The sequence below is a fragment of the Urocitellus parryii genome, chromosome 9 (genome assembly GCF_045843805.1).
Source record: "Urocitellus parryii isolate mUroPar1 chromosome 9, mUroPar1.hap1, whole genome shotgun sequence".
Classification (NCBI taxonomy): domain Eukaryota; kingdom Metazoa; phylum Chordata; class Mammalia; order Rodentia; family Sciuridae; genus Urocitellus; species Urocitellus parryii.
In genome coordinates, this window is record NC_135539.1 from 12,782,151 (window position 1) to 12,805,694 (window position 23,544).

A 23,544-nucleotide genomic window follows, 5' to 3' on the forward strand; every position below is an offset into this window, starting at 1 on the left:
TTAAAGGTAGAAATAAGAAAATTTTCAGTCTCTTGCTTTTGTTTTCTAGAAAAGAAATCTCAAATAACTTTTCTTAGAACACTATGCCACCTACTTGACCAGCGTTGAGTTTAAGGAAAGTAAAATATGCACTGCAAGACAGTTTATACAGGCTGAAGATTCTATCTACAACTTTCCTCCACACTTTAATAACTCCTTCTGTTGCACTTTCATCAAGCTCTGAAAGCCACGGGCAGCTTGATATTAATTGGCGCCAGATAACATCGACCATGTCATCTTCCTCATTGTCTTCATTCTCTGTTATCTGAAGGGTTATATCTTCATCCTGAAGGAAAATTGGGTATAAAATGCTATTTTTTTAACATAAAGTGAAGAGAGAAAGGTAAGTGATTTCACATAAGAAAACATTTTTCTCACTTATGAGGCTAAATTATTCCATATTATTAATATTATATACACTAACTCAATGTCAACAGAATTCTCTTTATGGTGAATTATTTATGCAGCCAATAAAAAGGGATTTAAGCATTTAAGCAAAGAATAAAAACATGTTATTCTTTGTACTTTAAATGTTTCCAAACTACAATATTCTGCCTGCAGAAAAATAAATGTGATCTGTTCGAAGCCTGAGGCTGAACATACACAGAACACATCCAACAGACCTCACTCCCTTTGTAATACCACACATAACGCCTAATACCAGCTTTGTCAGAGACTTATTCGTATTGTTGTTTAGAGCAAGAACTCGGTCAACAGAGTTTAGTCTGGTAAATAAAATACATGGCTTTGAAGACTGCAACTAATTACTCATAGTGATATAATTCTAGAACACACAGGACTTTGAGGGGGGAAGGAGTGAAGGCTATATAGCTCATCTCGCCCACTGTTTTCTCCCCTGGCTAGGTACCAGAAAGACCTGGTGAGCTTAAGTGTGCCCACAGGTCTGGTTCAAAATCCCTAGGGATAGGGTTCATGAATTAGCATATTTTAAAGGTCCCAGCCTAGGGATAAAAATAATTCTGCCCTTTTCCCAATACTAGGGATTAAGCCCAAGGCTACAAACATGAAGAGCACAGGCTGAGCTACACCCCAGCTTAAGAACCACCTTTTTTTTAGGGGGATGGGTGCACTTCCACTATGCTATATGCCTGCCCCTTTTTATTTTGAGACAGCCACACTAAGTTACCCAGGCTGGCTTGAACTTGCAATCCTCTTGTCTCAGCTTCAGAGTTGCTGGCATTACAGAGGTATGCCACTGCACACAGTCCCAAAAATTAACTTCTGATCACAAGATCAATTTAAACAAATTTAGTTTTATACCAAAAGAAACTTCACTTTTAACTAGAATTCTAAGGAAATTAGTGATTTCTCAAGAAATTAAGTCTTTCTTAGAAAAGTACAACTTACTTTATTTCACCTTAAAACTCAAAAAAGTTTTATTTGCAAAATAATTGCCTAAGTGCATTCAATATTTAATGATGTATATGTGACCAGTTCCCTCAAAATAAAGAAGTTGAAATAACAATCTTGTCACTACCTCCCCCAAACACTGTACCATGTTTTCCTTACCTGAATTCCTGCTGGTCGACAGACTGCCTGTCCAAGAATACCATATATTCTCTCTTTCTCTTCTTCCGTTATAGTGTCTGGAAGCAGATTTTGAACTTCAGATTTTTCTCTAGGCAACAGACGAACACCTTCTCCCTGACTATAAAAAGGAACGATTTGTCAAGTATTTGAGCTACCAAGGTTTTACCAAATCAAGAGATACTTTATTTTGTTGTTGTTGCTTTGCAGTATATTGGGGGTCAAATCCAGGTCCTCACCATTAAGCCATATTCCAAGTCCTTTAGCATTTTAAATTTCTATTTTGTAATACATTAAACAAATTACACATTGAAGTATACATACCTGGCATTGTCAACCACCTTTCTGCCCCACCTGTATGCCCAACTAGCCAATGCTGCCCAGGATTTGGCTACTTCAGGTGCCTGTACTGAAGACAGGTGATACAATTGTCCCAAAATGAAATCAGGTTCTCCAACTCCAATATGAACTGCAATGATGAGGAAAAAATAAAAGAACTTGGCATTACATTCATAACTTTTAAATGGAAGCCCCATTAACATCTTATATCTTTATTGTCCACAAGCAATTCCTAAGTTTCAAATTACTGTGCATAATTTGGTAAGGCAAAAATATGGATTATGCTTCTCTAAAGTTTTAGCAGAGATTAGGACCTTTGGTACACATCAAAGTCTTCCATGACACTGAACTCTATAATCAGTTCAGGTGTTAGATGCTGTAAAATGTCTTGCAGTCTGCATCTGATTGGCTATTTCATCAAGACTAGATTAATTTCAAATTTTAACAAAAAATAATGCACAGGAGGTAAGTACGCCATCTCATTCAATTACAGAGACTCATGAGGCAAAGATCTTTATTCCCATCTTAAAGGGAATAAATGTCACAGTGCATTTGCCTCAATTTATAATGATAAGAAATATCCCAAATGAACATCAAGATCTGCTAATATGTGTATATTAGAATTACTACATAAAACCAATGTACATAATTAAAATCCTGGACTTCAGCAAAATGAGGCTGAACAGCTCCCAAACTTTAAAAGTAGCACACTGAAAAACTTTTTTAAATTTTTTGATTGAATGAATCTACTATGATTAGCAGTAGGGTCAGAATGTGAAGCCTGAGTCTTTCTGTAGTTTCTAAGCTCTATCAATCAAGAGGAACACAGCTACTCCTTTATATCTCTGTTGCTCCTTCTGGTGTGAATTTAAGCTTTAGATATCAGGGGCAGGACCATACTGGTGGTAAAAACATCTACGGCATAAAAGCAACTTGAATATGGAAAAGTTGGAAGGTACTGGATTGTAAAGAAATATGTATTAGTTACTTCCAGGCAATATAATAGACGGCACAGACACACTTTTGTGACAAATGATCACCAGCAGAACACTATAAACTTTAGGCTTCTAAAATAATGTTTTTAAAGCTAATGAAAGAAATCCTACCTGTAGACTCACTCTCAATCCGAGGATACTCTTCTTCCACTGTATTAACAGATGGGAGTTCTATTAGAGTAAGTATGTTTTTAGACAAAGTGGAAAGACCTGAGAAGCTCTGCTGTTGCTGAGCTCTGTACACCTGCTTCAGCTGTCCTGAGATCTCTTTCCATTCTGCCTGGATCCACTTAGCCAGAGTCAGAATTGATTTTGCAACTGCATATTCAGCTTTTGCAGACTTGCAAAAAGATATGGCACAAGAACTCAACATTTCCATTGCATGTGTTGACTGGCCTATAGAAAACCAAAAACTGAATCAGCACTTACCCTTAAAAGCAAATGACTGAAATTATTTCAAGGTAAAATAATATTTTTCTTTTAAAAACATGTAAATTCAATGACAATCAATGATTTTTGAAAAACCCTTTTTTTTTTAAACTTTAATACTTCACAGCCAAGTTACTTCTTTCTAAAATTCTGATTTATAGAGATAAGTCAATTACAAACAACTTATTCAGGAATCCAATGTTCACCAACAGCTGGAAATAATCTTCTCTTTTATTACCTTACCCCATACACAATGACATTCACAAATGTTCTTTTTATTATATTCACATACTAACCATGATTCATTTTACTAACCTGCTGTATATAGCAATTTGGTTTTTTCAATATCAAGTTCAGGCCCCCATTTTTCATCCACTTGACCTTGTGTTGACAGTTTTTTAAAATGCTGGACTAAATCCTGGGCAGTGGTGGTCTTCCCCAGTTGAACCTCACTGCATTGTGCCAAAAGTCTTGTTGCAAGTGACACATTCCCCCGTTTTCTAGCAAATTTTGCTGCTGTGAGACCTAATTCCATGAGATGGCTTCTAATTGGGACTGTTTGTTCTGAACAGAAGAAAATGTTTTATTAGTCCCCTATTCATCTAACCCCAGACCACACTCCCTGACTATCCCCCCTTCCTTATCACCTCCCCAAAGATAACATCTTCAGTATTTGTTTAATCAAATGTATATGATGAAGTGAAAAAACATTGACTATAAAAAATTTTATTTCTAAAGAGTCTAAGCCAAAGGGAGGGGAAAGAGTATAAGGTTAAATAAACCATCCCAGGACTCTTCTGAAAGTACCTGCTGCCTTTCTACTCTGCTATTCTCTTCTGGATTTCCTCTTGCCTCATACAAGAATCCTCCAGGCTCCTTGCCTTCCACTATCCATTCCCTCCTCCCACTCTGCACTCACTTTCTCTGGACAAAATACCTGCTCCTCTGACTTCCAACTAATCATACAAAAGCTGATCACTTGAGAATCTTTAGCCCAGATCTGACAGCTGAGTCCCATATCACCCACATTCTAGGTACTTGAAAGGTCCTACAATCCCGTGTCAAGTGGAGTTCATTATCTACCATCCTAAAAACCTTTAACCTTTCTCAAGGAAAGGCACAGGATCACCTGAGCAGAGCCCTGGCAATTACCTTAAGACTTTACTTTCAATCTTCATATCTGATTTGCTTTCTGCTGTCCCTTCTGCCATCCCTAGTATCTTGTTTAGCAATAGAAACTTCATCCTACCTGGTCCCTTGCCTCATTCTCTTTGTACTCTAATACATTCTCCAATCTCAACTGAAGTAATTAATACACAAAGTAAATCTGAACATTTAATTTCTTTGCTTAAAACCATTGGATGGCTTCCTACTGCACTTCTGAACAAGCCCACCCTCCTGGCTTGGGCTCTAAGGCTCGATGCCTTGCATTCATCCCACTCCAACCTCACCCAGCTGTCTCTTTCTACACTACAATAAGCACCCTACTAAGTCATGGAAGAATCTTTCATAATTTTCTCTGTCCTTCACACACAATGTTCTTTATAAGCAAATCAGCCTGCCTCTTTCTCATCTCTACCAGCCTCAAGTCTCAGGTTAAACATTACAAGTCCTTTCCTGATCCCTAGTCCTAAATCAGGTGTCCTCTTTTATGTTCTTTTAACACACCTGCACATATACATTCAACATATTCAAAATAGGCACTCCTTGCCTGATGTCAACTGTCCCTGCTGAACTCTAGAATCCCCTAGGATCTAAGAATGAAGAGATAAGTTTCTCTTGTTCCTCACCACTAGATGCAACAACCAACACACAACCTAGCCCAAAGCACACTTGATCAAGACATGTTGAATAAGGAAACAAAAACAAGGCAGAATACAGATCCATCTCTGAATAGAACCATTGGGTTAATGAGTCTCTCCTCCAATTTCAAACCTTGTTTGACATGGAAGGATGGGAAAGGCAATGCAGGTATTTGCTACCTTATTCTATGCCATACTCTGTACTAGGGCTTTCATATACCATTACATCTCACAGAACCCCTATAAGAAACTCATAAGTGTGGTAACTCCCATAATAATTGAAATGGAAAGAAGTTCAGAAGTTCAATGATTTGTCCAAAGGCCCCTCAATTTGCAAATGCTGGCCCAATGATCCAAATTTTGGTCTGTTTGGCATGGGGGGTGGGGAGGCACGCTGAGTCAATTGCCCCAGTGATTATCATGCAGTGCATGTTCTTCTTTTGGAAGCTGGCATCTTACAATTTAACACAGAAATTTACTAACTCCAGCTACCACATTTTCAGCTAAAACACTATAAAATTCTGGCACTGTTCTATTATACAGCCACCATATAAAAATCTAGCATTTCTTAAACATCAGATATTTCTTTCTTAAAATTTTGATGCATATAAATATGTATATAAATAGTAATTCTCTAGCCATTAATTTGGGGCATTTATAACAACATTTGTGCTGGGGATGTACCTCAGTGGTAGAGTGCTTGCCTAGCATGCTTGAAGCCCTGGGTTCAATCCCCAGCACCAGAAAAAAGTAAAAACACAGACTATATAAATAAAAACACTTGTGATACATTTCATCTGCCAAAAAACTTGTGCTCAGAACACATAAATAAGTCTTAGCTCATTAAAACTTGAGTAAAAGGTGAACAAATGTTCAAAAAATAAAACAATGGCTTCTATGCATATGAAATGATGCTAAAGATTATCAATCATCAGGAAAATACAAATAAAGACAAGAGATAATACTACACTCATAGCAATGATTAACTCCAGTGATTAAAATTAAAAAGACAAGCCAGACATAGTGGCAAATGGTTGCAATCCCAGCAGCTTCGGAGGCTGGGGCAGGAGAATCACGAGTTCAAAGTGAGTTTCAGCAACTTAGTGAGGCACTTAGCAACTCAGTAAGACCCTGCCTTTAATAAAATATTTAAAAAAGAGCTGGAGATGTGGTTCATTGGTTAATTACCTCTCGGTCCAATCACCAGTACCCAAATAAATAAACAAATAAATAAATAGACCAACAATTCCAATGATGTAGAACAAATGGAACTTTTTTTTCAGATACCAAAAGAATATAAAATATACAATATTTTATAAAATATACAATACAAAATATACCACTTTCTAAGAAACTGGTACGCTATAAAGTCACAAGACCCAAGAATCTCACTCCTAGGCATCTTCTCAAGAGAAACAAAAATATATGTCCACCCAAAGACTTGTACATGACTGTTCATAGTTGTTCCATTCTTAACTGTCCAATTAGGAAAAAAAGAAAACAAATTTCCATCAAAGGATGTAGAGACAAGCAAATGGTGATACATTTATACAATGTAATACTACTCCAAAAAAAGGGGGGGTACCTTATTACTGATACATTTAACATGAGTGAAGAGAAGTCAGACACAGGAGAGCACATTCTATGATTACATTACATAAAACAGCAACAAAGACAAATCTATTTTATAGTGACAGAAAGCAAATCAGTAACTGCTCGGGACCAGGTGAATGATGAGAAGACTGAAGAAATAAGGGCACTTTCTAGGGGGAGGTAAGTGTTTTGAATCTTGTATTGGTAGACATAAGAAAGACAGGCCCAAATTCATCAAACTGTACACTTTAAATGAATGAGTTGTATGTCAATAAATCTAATTTTCAGAAAAAGAAGACAACTTACCTTTAATTTTCTCCAACAACTGATTCTGGTACATAGTGTATCTTAAGGCCTGCATCCATGGCCTCACGTCGTGCTGTTTGCATGAACGCAAAGCTTCACTGAAGAGGGGAATAAGACAGTCCTGCCAGAGAAAAGCCAAGATTGCTTAATGTAAAACATTGCTCCCTGCATATTTGTGGACACACTGCTAATAAGTCCAAGTCTCCAACACAATCAGCTGCTTCAGACTTATTTCAGTTTCATCCACTAAGCTATCCTCTTCCATCACATACCTTCCAGCACAAGAGGCAAGTACATGCTAATGGAAACATTTATAAAAAATAAATACATATTAATATGAGTTTATAAAAAATAAATACATATTAATATGAGTTTATAAAAAATAAATACATATTAATATGTATTTATAAAAAATAAATACATATTAATATGTATTTATAAAAAATAAATACATATTAATATGTATTTAAATACATGTTGCCAATAAAGTAAGCACATTTCTATATAAAGCAGAAGCTAAATTACAGGAACATTAAAACTACTGCTTTATAACAGATTCTCATAAATTATAATTCTTGTGGAAAAGGCCCCCTGTATTTGAGTGAACTTTCCCCTATTTGGGAGGAGGGGTTTTATCCTTGATTCACACGCAAATAATAATTTGCCTCCAGGAAATATCTTTAGTATACTACCCTCCACCTGAGGGTAGGGCGGGGGAGGAGAAAAAGGAAAAATAAATCAATTAGCCATTCCTGAGATTAGTATCTTAGGTTCTTCTTCTCAAATGAAAATCTGCTTTAAAATGGCATTTTAAATTTCTGAATTTACTAGTTTGCCTAACTAAAAATGCTATTTTAAAAACTCAAAAATAAAGTTTTGTTCTATACTAATACCTATTATTATTATTCATAAAATAAAAAAATATATATACTTCTACACACCTCTGTTGAAAGTCTATTAGAAACTGTGTTCTCCAAAGCAGATGAGCAGTAGAGCTGTAAGGTACTCAGAACGGGCAAGGACTGGGAAATAGTTAATGTAGAAAGTCTCAGTGGTCCAATAGCTATGCGAGAGGTTTGCTTCAAGTACTTTACCACATTTCTGAAAGAAAATATTTACTGTCAATTAATTAATAAAATTCTTCAACTTGTAACCACTGAAGTAATAATGCTGTTGTCAAGATGCTATCATTTGGCATCAAAAATTGAAAAAAAGATGAGTAGCCTGCTCCATAGTAAAAGAGATAAATAAGTCAAGACATTTGCTTTTGGGAATTTTAATTTAGTTTCAGCATAAGTATGTATTGGTGCATGACATTCACATATGGTATGACTTCCACCACTTAAATTAACCTATCAGGACTGGTATTTAGCAATCCAGCAACTGTCTCCTCCTGATTGACTGCCTCGGTCCCAAGTAGGCATGCTCATCATATGATACATATAATGAATGCACATTTACCTCCTTCAGAATGAACTTACTCCGTTATAGACTGCCACTTCTGATCCTGTTCTATGTGGTTTAAAGCAGTTGCCAAACAAACAGAACTTCTCAACAACTGAACTTCAATGGATTTCTGAAGTTCCCTTGGATCTGGGCTTAACATGTTAGGAAGTAGTTTTTTCATATCTAAAGAAATCAAACAAATTTCATTAACTTGCTTTAAGTACACAAGAGTGATAATGGGGCTTGGGTGGCTTAGCATAGAGCGCTCGCCTCACACTTGAGAGGCCCTGGGTTCAATCCTCAGCACCACATAAATAAATAAAATGGAGATACTGTGTTCAAATACAACTAAAAAATAAATATTTAGGAAGAAAAAAAAGAGTGATAATGTATTTTGGTAGTACTTTAAAAAAATCACTAATGAATACTTTCTTTCATTTTTCAGTTCAGGTGGCTGAACACTGTAATTAAGCATTTCTGATAGTTATATAAACATTTTTACTTCCTATAAAATTATACCTCACAGGGCTGAGTATGTAGCTCAGCAGTAGGGCACTCATCTAGCACATGTGAGGCCCTGGGTTTCATTCCCAGTACCTCAAAATATATAAATAAAAAGGAATTAAACATCACTCCCCTAAAAACTCTATAAAAGTCAAGGGCTGGGGTTATAGCTCAGTGGTAGAGTGCTTGGCCAGCATGCATGAGGCATTAGGTTCAATCCTCAGGACCACAAATAAATAAAAAAATATAGTTCCATCAACAACTAAAAAGTATTTTTAAAAAAGTCTCTAACTCTACCTACTATTTAAAGATGCAAATCTACATCTAATCAACAAATGACTACCTAATATTAACACATGAAACTAATATTTTACAAAATGTTCCACTTGTAACAAAGGTCTTAGTGTACCACTAAGACGAAAATCAAGAAAAATATTTACCTTACACACTGCTTTGCACCTTTTCCAATAAAATGTCTACATAAACTTCAAAAGTATCTCTAAACAAATCTCAAAATATATAGCTTCTTTTACTTTACACAATTTTAACTGTTTTTCATTTACCAAATCAAATGTTAATAGAATCCTAAAATTTACAGTTTCACTCACATGGGTTAGTACCCCCAAAGAAATGTACAATAAATTCCGAATTGTCTAGTAAAATATAGTAAACCAAACATTTTCAGCGACTTAAAAATATTAATATAATTTTATTTTCTCAAATACCTATTTTTTCTTTAGATCCTCCAGCGAGCAGATTGATATTTTCTCCTGGTAACAATTCTAATTGCTCAGTGCATTCAACAAATTCTCCAGACTCAAAGCTGCTTAGTGATCTGTAATTAAGATATTGGTCAGCTTATGTTACACCCCATCTAGCCCACAGACCCACTGGAAAAAAGAACAAGTTCTAGAAAAAAGCCTGGTGCACAGCATTATTATGAAGAAAGGTCTTTCAAAAAAGTATGTTAACATTTTTATTTTGAAGATGTGACTATGATCTTAATTACCACTGAAATGAGAGTGACAAACAGGAAAATCACAAAACATTCAGTTGACGTGCTCATCCCTCTGTCTCTCCTCCCTCTTTCCATGTGTTGCAGACTATTCTCCTGGGAAGCCGATTCAACACACTGCACACAGTGGCTTCAACACAACACACCTCGTCTCCAACTTGTCCCTTGGAGCCCCACAGGCCTCACTCCCATCTAAAGCCTGAGGCCCTGGAGGTCTCTCATCTCAGCCTGTGCCTCACTTAATTTCCTGCCTTCTTTTACCTCTGGCATCCCTTCCCCCCACTCTTCTTTTCACTGTTCTTCCTCAAACCCATATCTTCTTTGAAGAGTTCTTCCTTCCCATTTCCTCACTCTATCTGGGAAATGAGGACACCTCTGAAACTTTCCTATGCCCTGCAGCATCAAGGCCAAGATAAGAGCCTCACCCTCCAGGCTCCATATCACTACTTTCTTGTCCTCATTCTGTTCCCAATCTCACACAGCCGCTGTCCAACCAGAACAGACTTGGTTTCTCAGTCTTTCTTCTACTTTTGCCTATCCCCCCTCACTGTGTCCCTTCCCTTACCACTTAGCCTGAAGTAAGCACTAGAAATGCTCACCATGTGATGTACTTTGTCCCTGCTGCTACGGACATCAGTACAACCACTGGCCTCAGGTGAGCTTGGTGACCTGTGAAGATTTGGTGACCAACACATGTATCATTCCTGCCACTACAGGGGCTGGGATCTTCTCTAGGGCATGTGCCTCATGTCCCCACTATGTATGGTTCTATCCTGTCAGCTAATGACTGACTCCACAGGCTTTAGTTTTCTCTACCATTAATATAATCTTCCACATGCACATTCAAACTATGTCTGTGTTCAAGTTTAACTGTTCTCCTTGAGGCACAGAGAGGTGAGGTCTAATCAATCCCTCTGTCAATGTACTTTCTCTGTTTTCTTCAACCTGTTTTAAAAGGTTAGGATGCATGTCTGTTTTATGTCCTACTGTATCCCACTGCTCGGTGAAGAATTATCCATTAACCTGTTTACCAGGGGAAGGCAAGGATAGCATACAAAGTCCAGTGACCTTTATCCTTCCAGCCATGTGTCTGGATACTCTCAGAGATACAGTGAGTACTTAATTTTTAATCACAGGATTAATCAGTGAACAGAGGAATGAAAAGAAAACAAAGAGTTTAATTTACAGATGTTCACAAACATTTCAATAAAACAAATGCTTCTATGTATTCAAAACTAATTTAGAGGGCTGGAGATGTGGCTCAGCGGTAGCGCGCTCGCCTGGCATGCGTGAGGCCCGGGTTCGATCCTCAGCACCACATACCAACAAAGATGTTGTGTCCGCCGAGAACTAAAAAATAAATATTAAAAATTCTCTCTCTCTCTCTCTCTCTCTCTCTCTCTCTCTCTCTCCTCTCTCACTCTCTCTTTAAAAAAAAAAAAAACTAATTTAGAAAAAAGATATCATATGTGATCCTTTCTAAAGCAGGGATAAATTTCTAAACCAATGATAAAATATAGTAAACCAAACATTTTGAGCAACTTGACCATTAAAAATATTAATTTAATATTTACTGGTCTACTTCCCATTGCACAAATACCTTCCCCTCCTCCAGTGTTGGGTTCCCACTGTTGTTAGTTTACAATGATAGTATTATCAGAAATATAATCATATATGAGTAGTTATGACCAATTTTAATATTTCTCTGCTGCAAAATAAGATTTTACAGTTGTTTGGAAATTCATTTTAACAAGGTTAAGTATTATAATTAATAAATGAAAAGAAAAAGTCCTTACTTTATATAGTTGAAATCAGCTTTCAGGTTGAGGGAAGTACTACTGGTGCTCTTCTTCAAGTCATGGATTGCATTCTGCCACTCCTGTACAGCCGCCCAATCAGCAATTGAAATGTAGCATTCACATGCTTTATTTCCTAAATAATTTATAACCTCAGGGGAAGAGTCAGTTGGTTTGGACAGCACAGTTTTCCTGGATTCACCTGAGTGAAATATTTCATAAAATTAGGAGAGATCCAGAACATTGTGAATATATCAAAGAGCATAGAACCTGAAAACATACTAAAACTATCAACACAAAATACATGACTATAACTTTTGCTCACCATTCAGAGAATGTTTGGGACTGGCACTGTTGCGTCCAACATTGGCCAACATGAGAACAGATTTGTCAAAGCTGGAAATGCAGCAATCGACACCTGTCATGGCACAGAGGTGATCCTGGTATTCCACAGAGGCTTTTTCAAACCTTAAATGCAAATTGAAGCAGTCTTATTATAAATGCCCTCCTTCATTTCCTCTCAAAAAGGTGAAAGAACAAATTACTTACTGAATTGAACTCAGATGAATTAACAGCTGGGAAAAAGGGATAATTAGGATCTCTCCCTCACAACAAATGAAAATGATTCAGAGACAGTGAAATATTGAAAAAATATGAGTGTAAAATACTATTGTAAAATATGAGTGTAGAGAACACCGATAAATAACTGGTATCTATGTGTATAAAGTCTACAAAGAAGAAAAAAATACAAAAAAAGAATCCAAGAAGTAACAAATCTATATGTAATGACATTCTGGGTATCCAAAATACAATGTGTACTACAAACAAATTTACAAATCAAGAAACTGGATAGCATCAACAATCTTAGTGCATAATAAAATCTCACAAATAAAGGGTAAAAATGAGAGGCCCATGAAGACATAATCCATGCTCTGAAATACCACAAATGCTCAATGGAAAAAGTTCTACCACTATACATTAATGAAGTACAAGTATTTTCATTCTTGGTGGCAGGAATCTTGTTTCTCAGTGACCCTCAGTATTCATAAAGATGAAAGGAAATGGGATACTATATGGTTAAGGACATAAATCAGAGTCATCTTCTCTGTGAAGTAACTTATGAAGATGACTTTCATAAGTCATCTGGTCTACAGCCTTCCTTCTAGTAAACACCTTGTAGGAATGAATTCAAAGAAAGTAATCAGAAATACGTGCCTGGGCTGTTTCTGTGAAGAGGAAAATACTACACATGAAAGTCTTACAAACACAATCAAAGTTAACGGGAAAATGATGAGCAATTATTTCTTTATTTTCCTAAATTTTCAAGATTTATTTGAATTAACATAAATAGACAGGAATTACTATGGTATATGTTCCTTTACCTAGGAAATCAAATGAGTTTAAATGTACAGTTCACAGTACTAATGAGAAATACTCTAGCAATACAGGGTAAATTTACCAGGATCTGATTTAAAAGCATTTATAAAACAAATGACTGGCAGACCTTGTTTTCCAGCAAGGTCTCTCACTAATTCCTAAATAAGAATGGCATTCCAGTAATGCTGCTAATTAAAGAACAGACTGAGTTGCTTTCTAGTGAAATGATTTTATCAGAAGTTTCAATTGCTGAAATTGAACAAAGCTGCTTTAACATTTAACTACAATGCTAGCCAGCAATACAAAGGATTTAAACACAAAGCAATCCTATTATCAATTTCTTTTCTTCCAACTTACCTCCCTTCAGCCTGCTGGGCCACCGAGTTAATCCAGAGAAGATTTTTCCCAACAATGGAAGATGACCAGACAGCAATTCCCTGTATAGCTTCAGGACAATGAAGTTCACACAGTGCTTCTACCACCATCATAATGGTTACTTCCAATTCATTCCCCTGAAAATAGCATTTAGAAGAACTTACCACAGACCTCAATACATTCAAAATTCAAATTCCAGCTAGGGGTGTAACTCAGTGGTATAGTGCTTGCCTAGTGTGCACAAGGCCCTTTCGAACCACAAAAATAACAAAGCAAAACCCTACCACATTTACAACTACTCATCACAAACTAAGCCTAAGGTCAAATGTTTTTAGCAAATATTTTCACATTATTAACTTACAGTTCTTAAAAGTCACAACAAAAGCGACATGTGAGTAAAAGAGCAGAGAGGGAGGACAGAAGGATGGGGAATGATATTGATCAAGTTATATTGTTATATTGTGTGCATGTATAAATATGTAACAACCAATCCCATCATTATGTATAACTTTAACACACCCACTTCAAAAAATGTGAAGAGGGGAAAAAATATAACAAATGGTGAATGATAGGCCTGGGGTTGTGGCTCAGTGATAGAGCACTTGCCTAGCATGTGTGAGGCACTGGGTTTGAAAAAAATAAAAAAATAAAGCTATTGTGTCCATCTACAACCTTAAAAAAAAAAGGTTAATGACAGAACTTTAGCAGCACAGGAGTATTAGCTTTTACGTTCTCCCCTCAAAAGAGTTGCCTAAATTTTTAAAGTAAACAAAAACATAACTGTAGTTACTTGAAGAGTTTCTAGTTTTTTAAAGTATAATTTATGTCAAAATAATTTTTATTAATTTAGAGAAGAAAATCAATATCTGTAAAAGAGAGACTCTCTTTTGGGTTTCTTCTTGTGGTCACCATGAGTGATCGATTGCTTTTTTATTTCCTCTTCTTAGTTTCACATTCTTCTTTGTTCTAAAACTTAGACCTACATCTACCTTTCACAATCATGGTATTTTTTTTTTTTTTTTAAGAGAGAGAGAGAGAGAGAGAGAGAATTTATTTATTTAAGTTCTAGGCGGACACAACATCTTTATTGGTATGTGGCGGGCCGCACGCATGCCAGGCGAGCGCGCTACCGCTTGAGCCACATCCCCAGCCCTGTTTTATTTTTTCTGATGGGGCAATAACTTAAATAATGCTGTTTAGTTTTGTACTATTGATGTGTTGGTGAATTTTTAAATTGTGTCCTAACTGCAATAAATTATATGAACTAAGAAAACAAAAGTTGCTAAATATTTAACCTGTGGCTTCTCTAGTAGTTATACTTTGAGTAAACAAAAAGTAGACATTAAAAAGAAACAAACATGAATTAATGAATGATTAACTTTGTGTCTTTGAATACTGACATTAGATTAGTAAATATTTTATTAGTTTTGGGTTGCAGTTATTGTAAACATACATGTAAACATACTCAAGCATTTTTACCTACATTATAAAACATATTGTAAACATACTCAAGCATTTTTACCTACATTATAAAATTATTTTTTTCCATAGAAAAATTTCTTATAATTACCCTTAAAGCCCCAGCCCTTAAGCATACGATGTGCACGTTTTCAGTATGTTTTATATGGAAAACATAAATAGGTGACTTTGGCAGTTTTCCCTTTTGCAAGCTTTGGAAATAAGTTTTAGCTTATTTTACCTAAAGTTTAAATCATAGCAAATAAATTAAACCCAACTTTCTCCAATGAAAATTTAAAATGAATCCCCAACACATCCTTTACCTGAGACAGACTATTTGTCTTCATTTCTGTAAGCAAATCAAAGCCGTGTCTTACTGTCACAGCAGGCTGGCCTGCCAACAATCCAACCCTCATAATGGACAGGCGGATCCTGGTTAGCCAGTCCTGACAAGTCTGACGATTGGTATAAAAAAAAGTCCTTATGACCTTAATAATGAAAGGAAAGAAGAGTTCAGCACTGGTTCAAATTACAGGCATAGATCTCACAAATACATACACACACACACACACACACACAAAAAAAATCTACAGTGATTTTAGCTTTGTATATAGTACCATGTTTGACAGTGCAGCTGCTACAAGGCAACACTATCCCACTGAAACTAACCTTAGGTGGTGATGTTAAGGCATTAGCACATCCTTCATATGCATTATACATTAATTTCTCCAAATTTTCCAGATACTGGAGAAGAAGAACAAGTCTAAGCTGGTTGCTACTGTGCCCCTCATCATTGTCAGCAGTTGTCCACTGGCTAACATCTTGATCAGGGTTTAACGTGTGAGCTGCAAGACTTCTAATGATACCTAAAAGCAAAAACAACATTCTAAAGTAAGGTTTTATCTATACGTAAGTGGGAACCCTCTCTGCTTGTCTATCCATCATTTAAGAAATTAAAAATCCCAACATAAGATGATTTTTAATTTTAGGGGAAAAAGATGGTTTCTCCATATAAATCCCCTAAGGTTTTGAACAAAAAGAGAAACTCCAGTACCCAATATAGTTATGCAATGAAAGCTGATCCTTTTCTCCACCCCCCCCCCCCAAACCGGTGATTGAACCAAACGTGCTCTACTACTGAGCTACAACGGCATCCCTTTTTCACTTATTGAGACAGGGTGAATCCAAATTGCCAAGGCTGGTCTCGAACTTGCTGCCTCAGCCTCCTACGCAGCTGGGATTATAGGCATGATCCACTCTGTCCAGCTCAATGAAATCTTATTCTAACAAATTTACCTAAAAATTACTTACAAGATGCAAAGAAAAAAAATATACTCTCCAATCTTTATTTTAACAGATAAATTCATCACATCTGAATCTAAATCTTTGAAAGTTATCTGCATTGCAAAGTTCCAAGATCAAGAAGAGCTGGTTACCTTCAATTGTCTGGAAGGTATCCTGAGCTCTGCCTAATGGAGTTCTCAACTTAGAAAGGACGGTGAACTGTGCTGCTTCCCAAATAGCCCACTGCCAAAGCACAGCATCAGTCTTTAGAAGGTTTCGGGGAATTGTTGATTGGTCACGTTTATCCAGTCTCTGGCAGCTATAGAACAATCTTTCTAGCCAATTGTCCTTCCTGGAAAAAACAGTTTCATATTTAACAAACAATAACAACTTCATTTTAAACATCCAAAACAATTACAAGGGGAATGGAATGAGGAACTATAATTTTTTTCTACGAAAATAAGACAAAACCTATGAAATTGGGGGGCACTATATTCTCATCTCTCATTTTAAAATCTTTGTTAAAGCAGATGGGATATGGTATGGGTGAATTATCAGGGTAAATGGCTCATGACAATTTGGTGGACAAGATAAAACTCATCCAATGAAACCAAGCATCTTCATAGTATCTCTGCCCCCACCCACTCCCCAAAGTGTTGAGGACAATCATATCACTTACTGTCAATCAATTTCACCACTGAATTTCAAGGGCCACTTTTGTTTCTACAGATGCTATCTTCAAAGCAAATTTCCTATTGATGAAAACTAAAATGACCCACTTGTTACTTTCTATCTTGCCACATTGGACCCATTTTCTCCTCAAAACTTGGTGTAAGATCAAGATATTCCTAAAAAAAAATCACTTTTTCCAGAAGAAATAGTCAAAGAAATGTCTTACCCTGTTCTATGAGAGTTCCCATACAAAATAAAACTAATAACATCAGAGAAATCTTGTGGATGGAATGTATTACTTGGTGCTTTACTCATGTGACTTCTTAATGCTAAAGAAATTTCTTGAATTTCTGTATGATTGTTATTGCTGCAGACAGAAAATGAAACCATTGTCAAGCAAAATATTTTGGATAAAAGATCAACACATCCTATAAATGGCTATCTCCTAAGTTGAAGTAAAAAAGATAAAACTGACTTTAAAATGAACACAGAGATGTTGGAACCTCTTAATCATTGAGAAGAGGCACTATGTGAGAAGTGGTACTAATACACTAATATGGCAATTTGCCTTTTCCTAAACTACACGATTTTTAGGTAGTAAAATTACAGTGCTCCAAAAAATATTGTTTTACCTTAGAACAACATCTAAAGGAATTGACTTTAACAGCTTTCCAAAGGCCTGTCGAATTCGAGTTCCACTATGGACTAGTTGAACACGGCAAACATCAACACACCTATGAAAAAGGAAAAGGACAAAGCAGATGTGGTAACATTCCTAAGTCATTAGGGCAGAGTCAGAAGACATAGTCTCTAGTTCATACCTCTGCAAGAGATCGTCTGGCAAGGAGGAGGACAGAGCATGCAGACTGCTGCATGCCTGCAGACAGATATTCACATCTTCAACAAGGGCTATGAAAAATGAAAAGACAACTTACTTTCAGTGCAACACAGAAATCACACACCCAATGTCTTAATTTTCTGAATCCATTCATAGAGTCAACAAACAGGGAACACCTGCTACAGACTATAGGCACTGTTGCCTGGAATTCTCACTGTGGTAACATTTAGGAAAACGATACACTGAACAAAATTCACTTAAGCTAACCCATCTTCATACAAAACTTTTTATGGGGGAAAACTGAAAACTACATGGAATGTATTAACATTCACATAAGCTTAAAAATGTATCAATTTTCAAATACTTACAAATTAAAAAAAAAAAAAAATCAAGCCTGACTGTATAAATGTCATTAAAATGAGGATTATAAACCTTTAGGTCAGGGGAAGTGCTCAGCTATCTACTTCCATCATCAACTATTTCTTTTTAAGGGCTGATAAAAAGTAAAACATCTGAGTCTCTTACTGTTGGCTAAAAGGCCTTTGGAAAATTTATGAAAAGATGGAAGAGAGAACAAAGGTGCATATGTTTCCGACTTCTTCATTAAAACAGCCACTTCCAAAGCCCAAGTCATTAACAGTTTCCTGAAACAAAATAAACACTTGATTTCATATTAAAAAAAAAAATACAAAAGAACTCTCTTTTTCTTAATTTTGATTTTTCTAAAGATGTCAATAACAAAAGTTCAAATTACAAACCTTGCTTTTACAAAATGGTGGGGTGCCTTTTAAGAAAACCTCCCCAAAGTAGCTTAAATTGTAGCAAAGAATATAAAGTAATAAAACCAAATTATAAAGTGTTTTACAATGAAGACACTGCTCTCTCACCTCTGTAATCAACATTTCTAATTTCCAAATTATAAAGGTGAGTGAAAATAGTCTGGAAGAGTTAACATTAAAAATTATTAATTAGTTACCTTGTATCCTGGTTAAGGTTATCTTTCTTCAGCAATATTCCCAGAAGATTTAATATAATTGAGAAATGTTTCTTTGTAGCTGTAGTTACAGTACTAATCACAGCTCCATCAAACAAAGATGGGGAGGAAGAACTAAGGCTACTAGATATAAAGTGATCATGCCTGAAAGAAAAAAGTATGGCTCACCATTTCATCTTCAATTAAAAAAGAAGCAAGTTCAAAAAATAATTTTTTTTCTTATGAAAGGTTTGTTGGTATAGTACCTGGTACAATGGGAATACAACGTGTAGAGGACTGCATACTGAATGGCAGGGAAGTGAACAGCCAGGTCACTGTGCACAATCATCAGATTCTTACTCAGAAGTGCAAAGACAGTTGGAGACAGCGCCCACATCTGACAGTATACGAAAGAAAGTATATTTATTCTCCCTCCAAGACACACACAAGCATACAAAGAGTTTATCCTTCAAAATAAGTCTGAACACTATTTTTTGAGATGGGGTCTCACTATGTTGCCCAGTCTGGTCTTGAACTCCTGGGCTTAAGCAATCTTAACTCAGCTTTCCAAGTAGATGGAACTACAGGTGCCCATTACTGCACCCAGTTGTAGACATTTCTAAAACAAAAATAAAATTTACATCTGGAAATAATCGCACTAAACCTGGGGTCTCTACAAACAGTTTTTTAAAGATTAAGACAGCAAATGTTAGGCTTTGCAGGCTGTAGAGCATCTGTTATAACGTGACAACTCCTCAACTCTGCCACAACACTGAGGAACAGCTACAGACAAAACATAAGAATGAGAACTGATGTGTCCTGATACAACTTTACAAAACAGATGCAGAGAGAGTGGTGATGATCACACAATTCCTAACACACTAAAATTCACTCAATTGTACATTTTAAATGAGAACTGCATAATATGTAAAATAAACCTTAGTAGAGATTTAAAAAAAAAAAAAAAACAGGAGCTGGACTGCATTTGGCCCACAGTCCAAAATCTAAGCAAAGCCCTTTCAACCTTTTGGTATGGTAGCCTGCACTTCCTTAATTTTTTGACACACTTCAAATAGCAAAGTGCCCTGTCAAAAACAAAACAAGGCACATCTCTGAACTCTGCCTTTTCCATCCTTTCCTTTTCTGCTGCTAAGAAACTCCATTCCACCTGATTGCACTCTTCTCACTCTTTCTCCCCTTGTTTCCAGAATAAGGGACACAAACCTCCTCTAATCTGGGGGACACAATGTGAATTCCTCAAAGATGTAAAGAAGGGAAAAGTCTAATAAAGCACCTAAACATAATCTGACACTGGCTATGAGAGAAGCAGCAGCTGTGAGATGGTACAAGGCAACCTGGTCATACAATATGGGGAGCAAACACAAAAAGATGAGATTATGACTTTGCTGTCTTCTCTTAGAAAACATTCCTTAATTATATCACATTACTTTCTATTAAAATTAATGTTTTCAACTCTGCAAGGTTCAATAGGAGGAAGAAATATATACACCACAGGCAATAATTATAAATCAAAAGCAGGGCTACTTTAAATTTCTTAAAGGAAAAAACAAACCTTTATTGTTATTCTAAAAAAGAATACATAAATATTCCTAGAGAAAAACAGGCAATTAAAATATAAGACTACAGGTAAGTACTATCTTTGGTAGAGGAAAAGGAAAGGAAAAAAGTATCAGAGCAAGAAAGAGACCTGTAAATTAAAAGAATTAAACAATAAATAAATTTTTTAAAAAAACACATTTGAGCTGTGGAAAATGCTGACAAATTTTCCCTAAGCTGCTATTGTTATAGGAGAAATTCATGAAAAAATATTTTGAAGAAATATAAAATATTTTTTTAAAGGAAAACAGCTATATCCAATGACACGAAAACATTCCTGCCAATTTCATTTATCCATGCATGTCCTAAGTGTGGCCATTTGCTACAGACTGTTTCTGCTGACATAACAACATGATATTAAATAAAATATGTAAATATGCAAGAAGGCTTAACCAGGCATAAAAACGGTCCTTACAATTAGGAACTCACCCCGATTAATGAGTTTTTAGCATTTCCAATTGTAGTCAGGGCACTAAGGTCAAATATGACCACAAATTTTGCATTGTCTACATTGAATACATGATTCTTAAAAGCTTCATGTTTTATTTCTGAACAAGCATCAGGAAGTTGTAGACTATGTAGCAGGTTGTTTAGGGCACAAGTCATTTCTCCCAAAATTAATTTATAGGCAGTCTCCAAAACAGGAATATTCTTCAAGCTGAGCACTGCTTGATAAACAGCATGAGCTACAGCAACAACCTGAGAAAGAAAAATTCAGGGAAGTAATAACAGAAAATAAATCTTGTAAAATTATATGGGAAACAAATCACTATCTGCATAGTGCTGATGATACACATCAATTTAAGACTGATACAGTCAAGATCACCTAAAATTGTTAACTGTTGGGTTTTTTTTTTTAACCTACCTCTAGGGAACTCAAACACATTAGTGATTAGCAAAAAAAAAAAAAATTTTTTTTTTGATTTTGTAGTACTAGGGATTAAACCCAAGATGCTCTACCACTCTGAATGCTCTACATTCTTAATCCTTTTTGAGATAGGGCCTTGCTAAGTTGTTGAGGCTGGCCTTGAAGTTGCACTCCTCCGGCCTCAGCCTCTCAAGTTGCTGGGATTACAGGCATTCACCACCATACCTGGCTTAATGAGCTTTTTTTTGTCCTTAAACAGGTTATAAAGCTTTATTACAAATAGAGGACAGTCTGAATCAAAACTGCCAATATCAAATTTCTTAAATAGCCATATTTAAAACAAGGTCAACATCAAAAGACATGTACAAATGGCAGTTTAAGATTGATTCCCCCCCCCTTGGATGGTGGGTAATATTACTGAGGTTTAAACCCAAAGAAGGTCTACCACTGATCTATATCCCCAGTCTGTTTTCTTAATGGTACTGGGGATTTAACTAAGAGCTATTAACTAGTCAGAAGAGGTCTTCTTATTTTGAGACAGGGTCTCACTAAGGATGGTCTCGAACTTATGACATTCCTATCTCAGCTTCCCCAGTTGCTGGGATTACAGCCATCAGACACCACACCCAACTTGATTTTCCTGCCTCTACTTGGAAAGTCTGTAGTGGATATGAATAAGGGTTAGCTGAGAAGCTAATAACTTTTATTTTCAAAACACATAGTACTTCTGAAATTATAACTTTATAAATACATCTACTGTGTGTATCTTCAAGAAAATTTACTAAAACAATGTGAAGATTATCTGGCACATCATTAAGGTATATATTACAATAATAAATATTAAAGTAATCATTGCAATCACTGTATTCTAAATGAAATATTTCATTCAGTTTCACTCATGTAGCATACTAAGCAACGTAAGTCCAACTGTTCAATGATGGAAGTTATTTTAAGTCATTGTCAAGGTATCACTTACCTCTTTTTCTTTATGATATCGTAAAAACAGGAGTTTGGATGATGGTATAAACAGCTTTTCTACAAATGATGATGGAAGTTTTGTATTTATCTGTTCAACAATCTAAAAGAATAAAATTTTTCAAATGAGCTTATCAGGTCACAAAAAGACATGGAGAAATTTTAAGTGCATATTGCTAAGTGAAAGAAGGCAACCTAAAAAGGCTATTACTAGGTGTATGAGTTCTGGATGGTGTCGAGCCTGGTTCTGGAGGATCCGTCACCGCCAACTATCAGACCTTTGAACTCCCAGGACCTAAACTTCCAGCCCCGTCTCATGTAGTTTTCTGGGGGACTATGCTGATCAGGAGTGAATTCAGAGTTGGCCCACCATAAAGTGGAAGAAAGTTCTTTAATACATGCCCCTGCTGCTATATATCTTGGCAGCAAAGACACTAATTCTCTGGCATTTGCAGGAGTGAAATGTACCAATAGAAAATACTGGAAGCAAAATAGTAAAATCTAAAGGCTGAAAAGAAGAAGCAATCAGAGAAGAAAGATAACCAAAGGGAAATTGAAGGTTCTGCCATTCAGGTGTCAGCTTGGGTGGACTCCAGCAGAGGAGTAAGAGAAGACAGACAATTACTGAATGATAAGTCAGAAGATAAATTCCTAGTCTATACCTTTAATTTCAAGTAGTATGAATTTTTAAATGCTTTTGAAAGGATCAGAATTTTGTTTATTAAAATGCCTTTGTAAAAATGGAGGGTAGGCTATTACTGCATGATTCCAACTACATGACCTTCTAAAAAAGCAAAACTATGGAGAAAGTAAAAAGGTCAGGGAATGCCAAGAGTTTGAGGTGAAGAAAGTAAGAGATATGAGTAGTTGGAACACCAGGGATTTCTAGAGCAGTGAAACTACTATGTATGGTACTGTAATAGTGAATATTTGTCATTATACATCTGTTAAAACTCATAAAATGGCCAGAAGCACTGGCATGTGCCTATAATCCCAGCTACTAGGGAGGCTGAGAAGACAGGAGAACTAATAAATTCAAGGCCAGAATGGGCCACACAGTAAGACCCTGTCTCAAAGTAAAACAGAATAGGGCTGGGAAAGTAGCTCAGTGATAAAGCACTGGCCTAGCATGTGTGATGCCCTATATTTCACCCCCAGAATGGCACAGGGGGAGGGACCCTCTAAAATGTACAACAGAGTGAACACAATGTATAATACTGCTCATCAATTTTAACAAACATACCACTCTAACACAAGATGTTAATAAAGGATGACACTGCTGGAGGAGAGGATAT

At 36.1% G+C, this 23,544-nt stretch overlaps 1 protein-coding gene and 1 pseudogene across 2 annotated transcripts in view; one reads left to right on the forward strand and one right to left on the reverse strand.

The window, feature by feature from the left end:
- Positions 1–23,544, reverse strand: part of Smg1 (SMG1 nonsense mediated mRNA decay associated PI3K related kinase) — a 101,585-nt gene that overhangs the window by 37,293 nt on the left and 40,748 nt on the right. For both annotated transcript variants that reach the window (XM_026402469.2, XM_077802566.1), the window contains 23 exons: positions 22,251–22,352; positions 20,836–21,105; positions 19,056–19,186; positions 18,793–18,954; positions 18,342–18,460; positions 17,800–17,887; positions 17,611–17,712; positions 17,205–17,345; positions 16,459–16,658; positions 15,692–15,888; positions 15,346–15,510; positions 13,547–13,701; positions 12,138–12,280; positions 11,813–12,014; positions 9,727–9,836; positions 8,533–8,680; positions 7,993–8,152; positions 7,052–7,172; positions 3,666–3,914; positions 3,033–3,317; positions 1,912–2,056; positions 1,570–1,708; positions 95–325 (listed from right to left, as the gene is read on the reverse strand). In XM_026402469.2, coding sequence (XP_026258254.1) covers positions 95–325; positions 1,570–1,708; positions 1,912–2,056; positions 3,033–3,317; positions 3,666–3,914; positions 7,052–7,172; positions 7,993–8,152; positions 8,533–8,680; positions 9,727–9,836; positions 11,813–12,014; positions 12,138–12,280; positions 13,547–13,701; positions 15,346–15,510; positions 15,692–15,888; positions 16,459–16,658; positions 17,205–17,345; positions 17,611–17,712; positions 17,800–17,887; positions 18,342–18,460; positions 18,793–18,954; positions 19,056–19,186; positions 20,836–21,105; positions 22,251–22,352 — 3,765 coding nt within the window. The remainder of the gene's footprint in view (positions 1–94; positions 326–1,569; positions 1,709–1,911; positions 2,057–3,032; positions 3,318–3,665; positions 3,915–7,051; positions 7,173–7,992; positions 8,153–8,532; positions 8,681–9,726; positions 9,837–11,812; positions 12,015–12,137; positions 12,281–13,546; positions 13,702–15,345; positions 15,511–15,691; positions 15,889–16,458; positions 16,659–17,204; positions 17,346–17,610; positions 17,713–17,799; positions 17,888–18,341; positions 18,461–18,792; positions 18,955–19,055; positions 19,187–20,835; positions 21,106–22,250; positions 22,353–23,544) is intronic.
- On the forward strand, positions 22,479–22,927 carry LOC113192332 (small integral membrane protein 11 pseudogene; annotated as a pseudogene).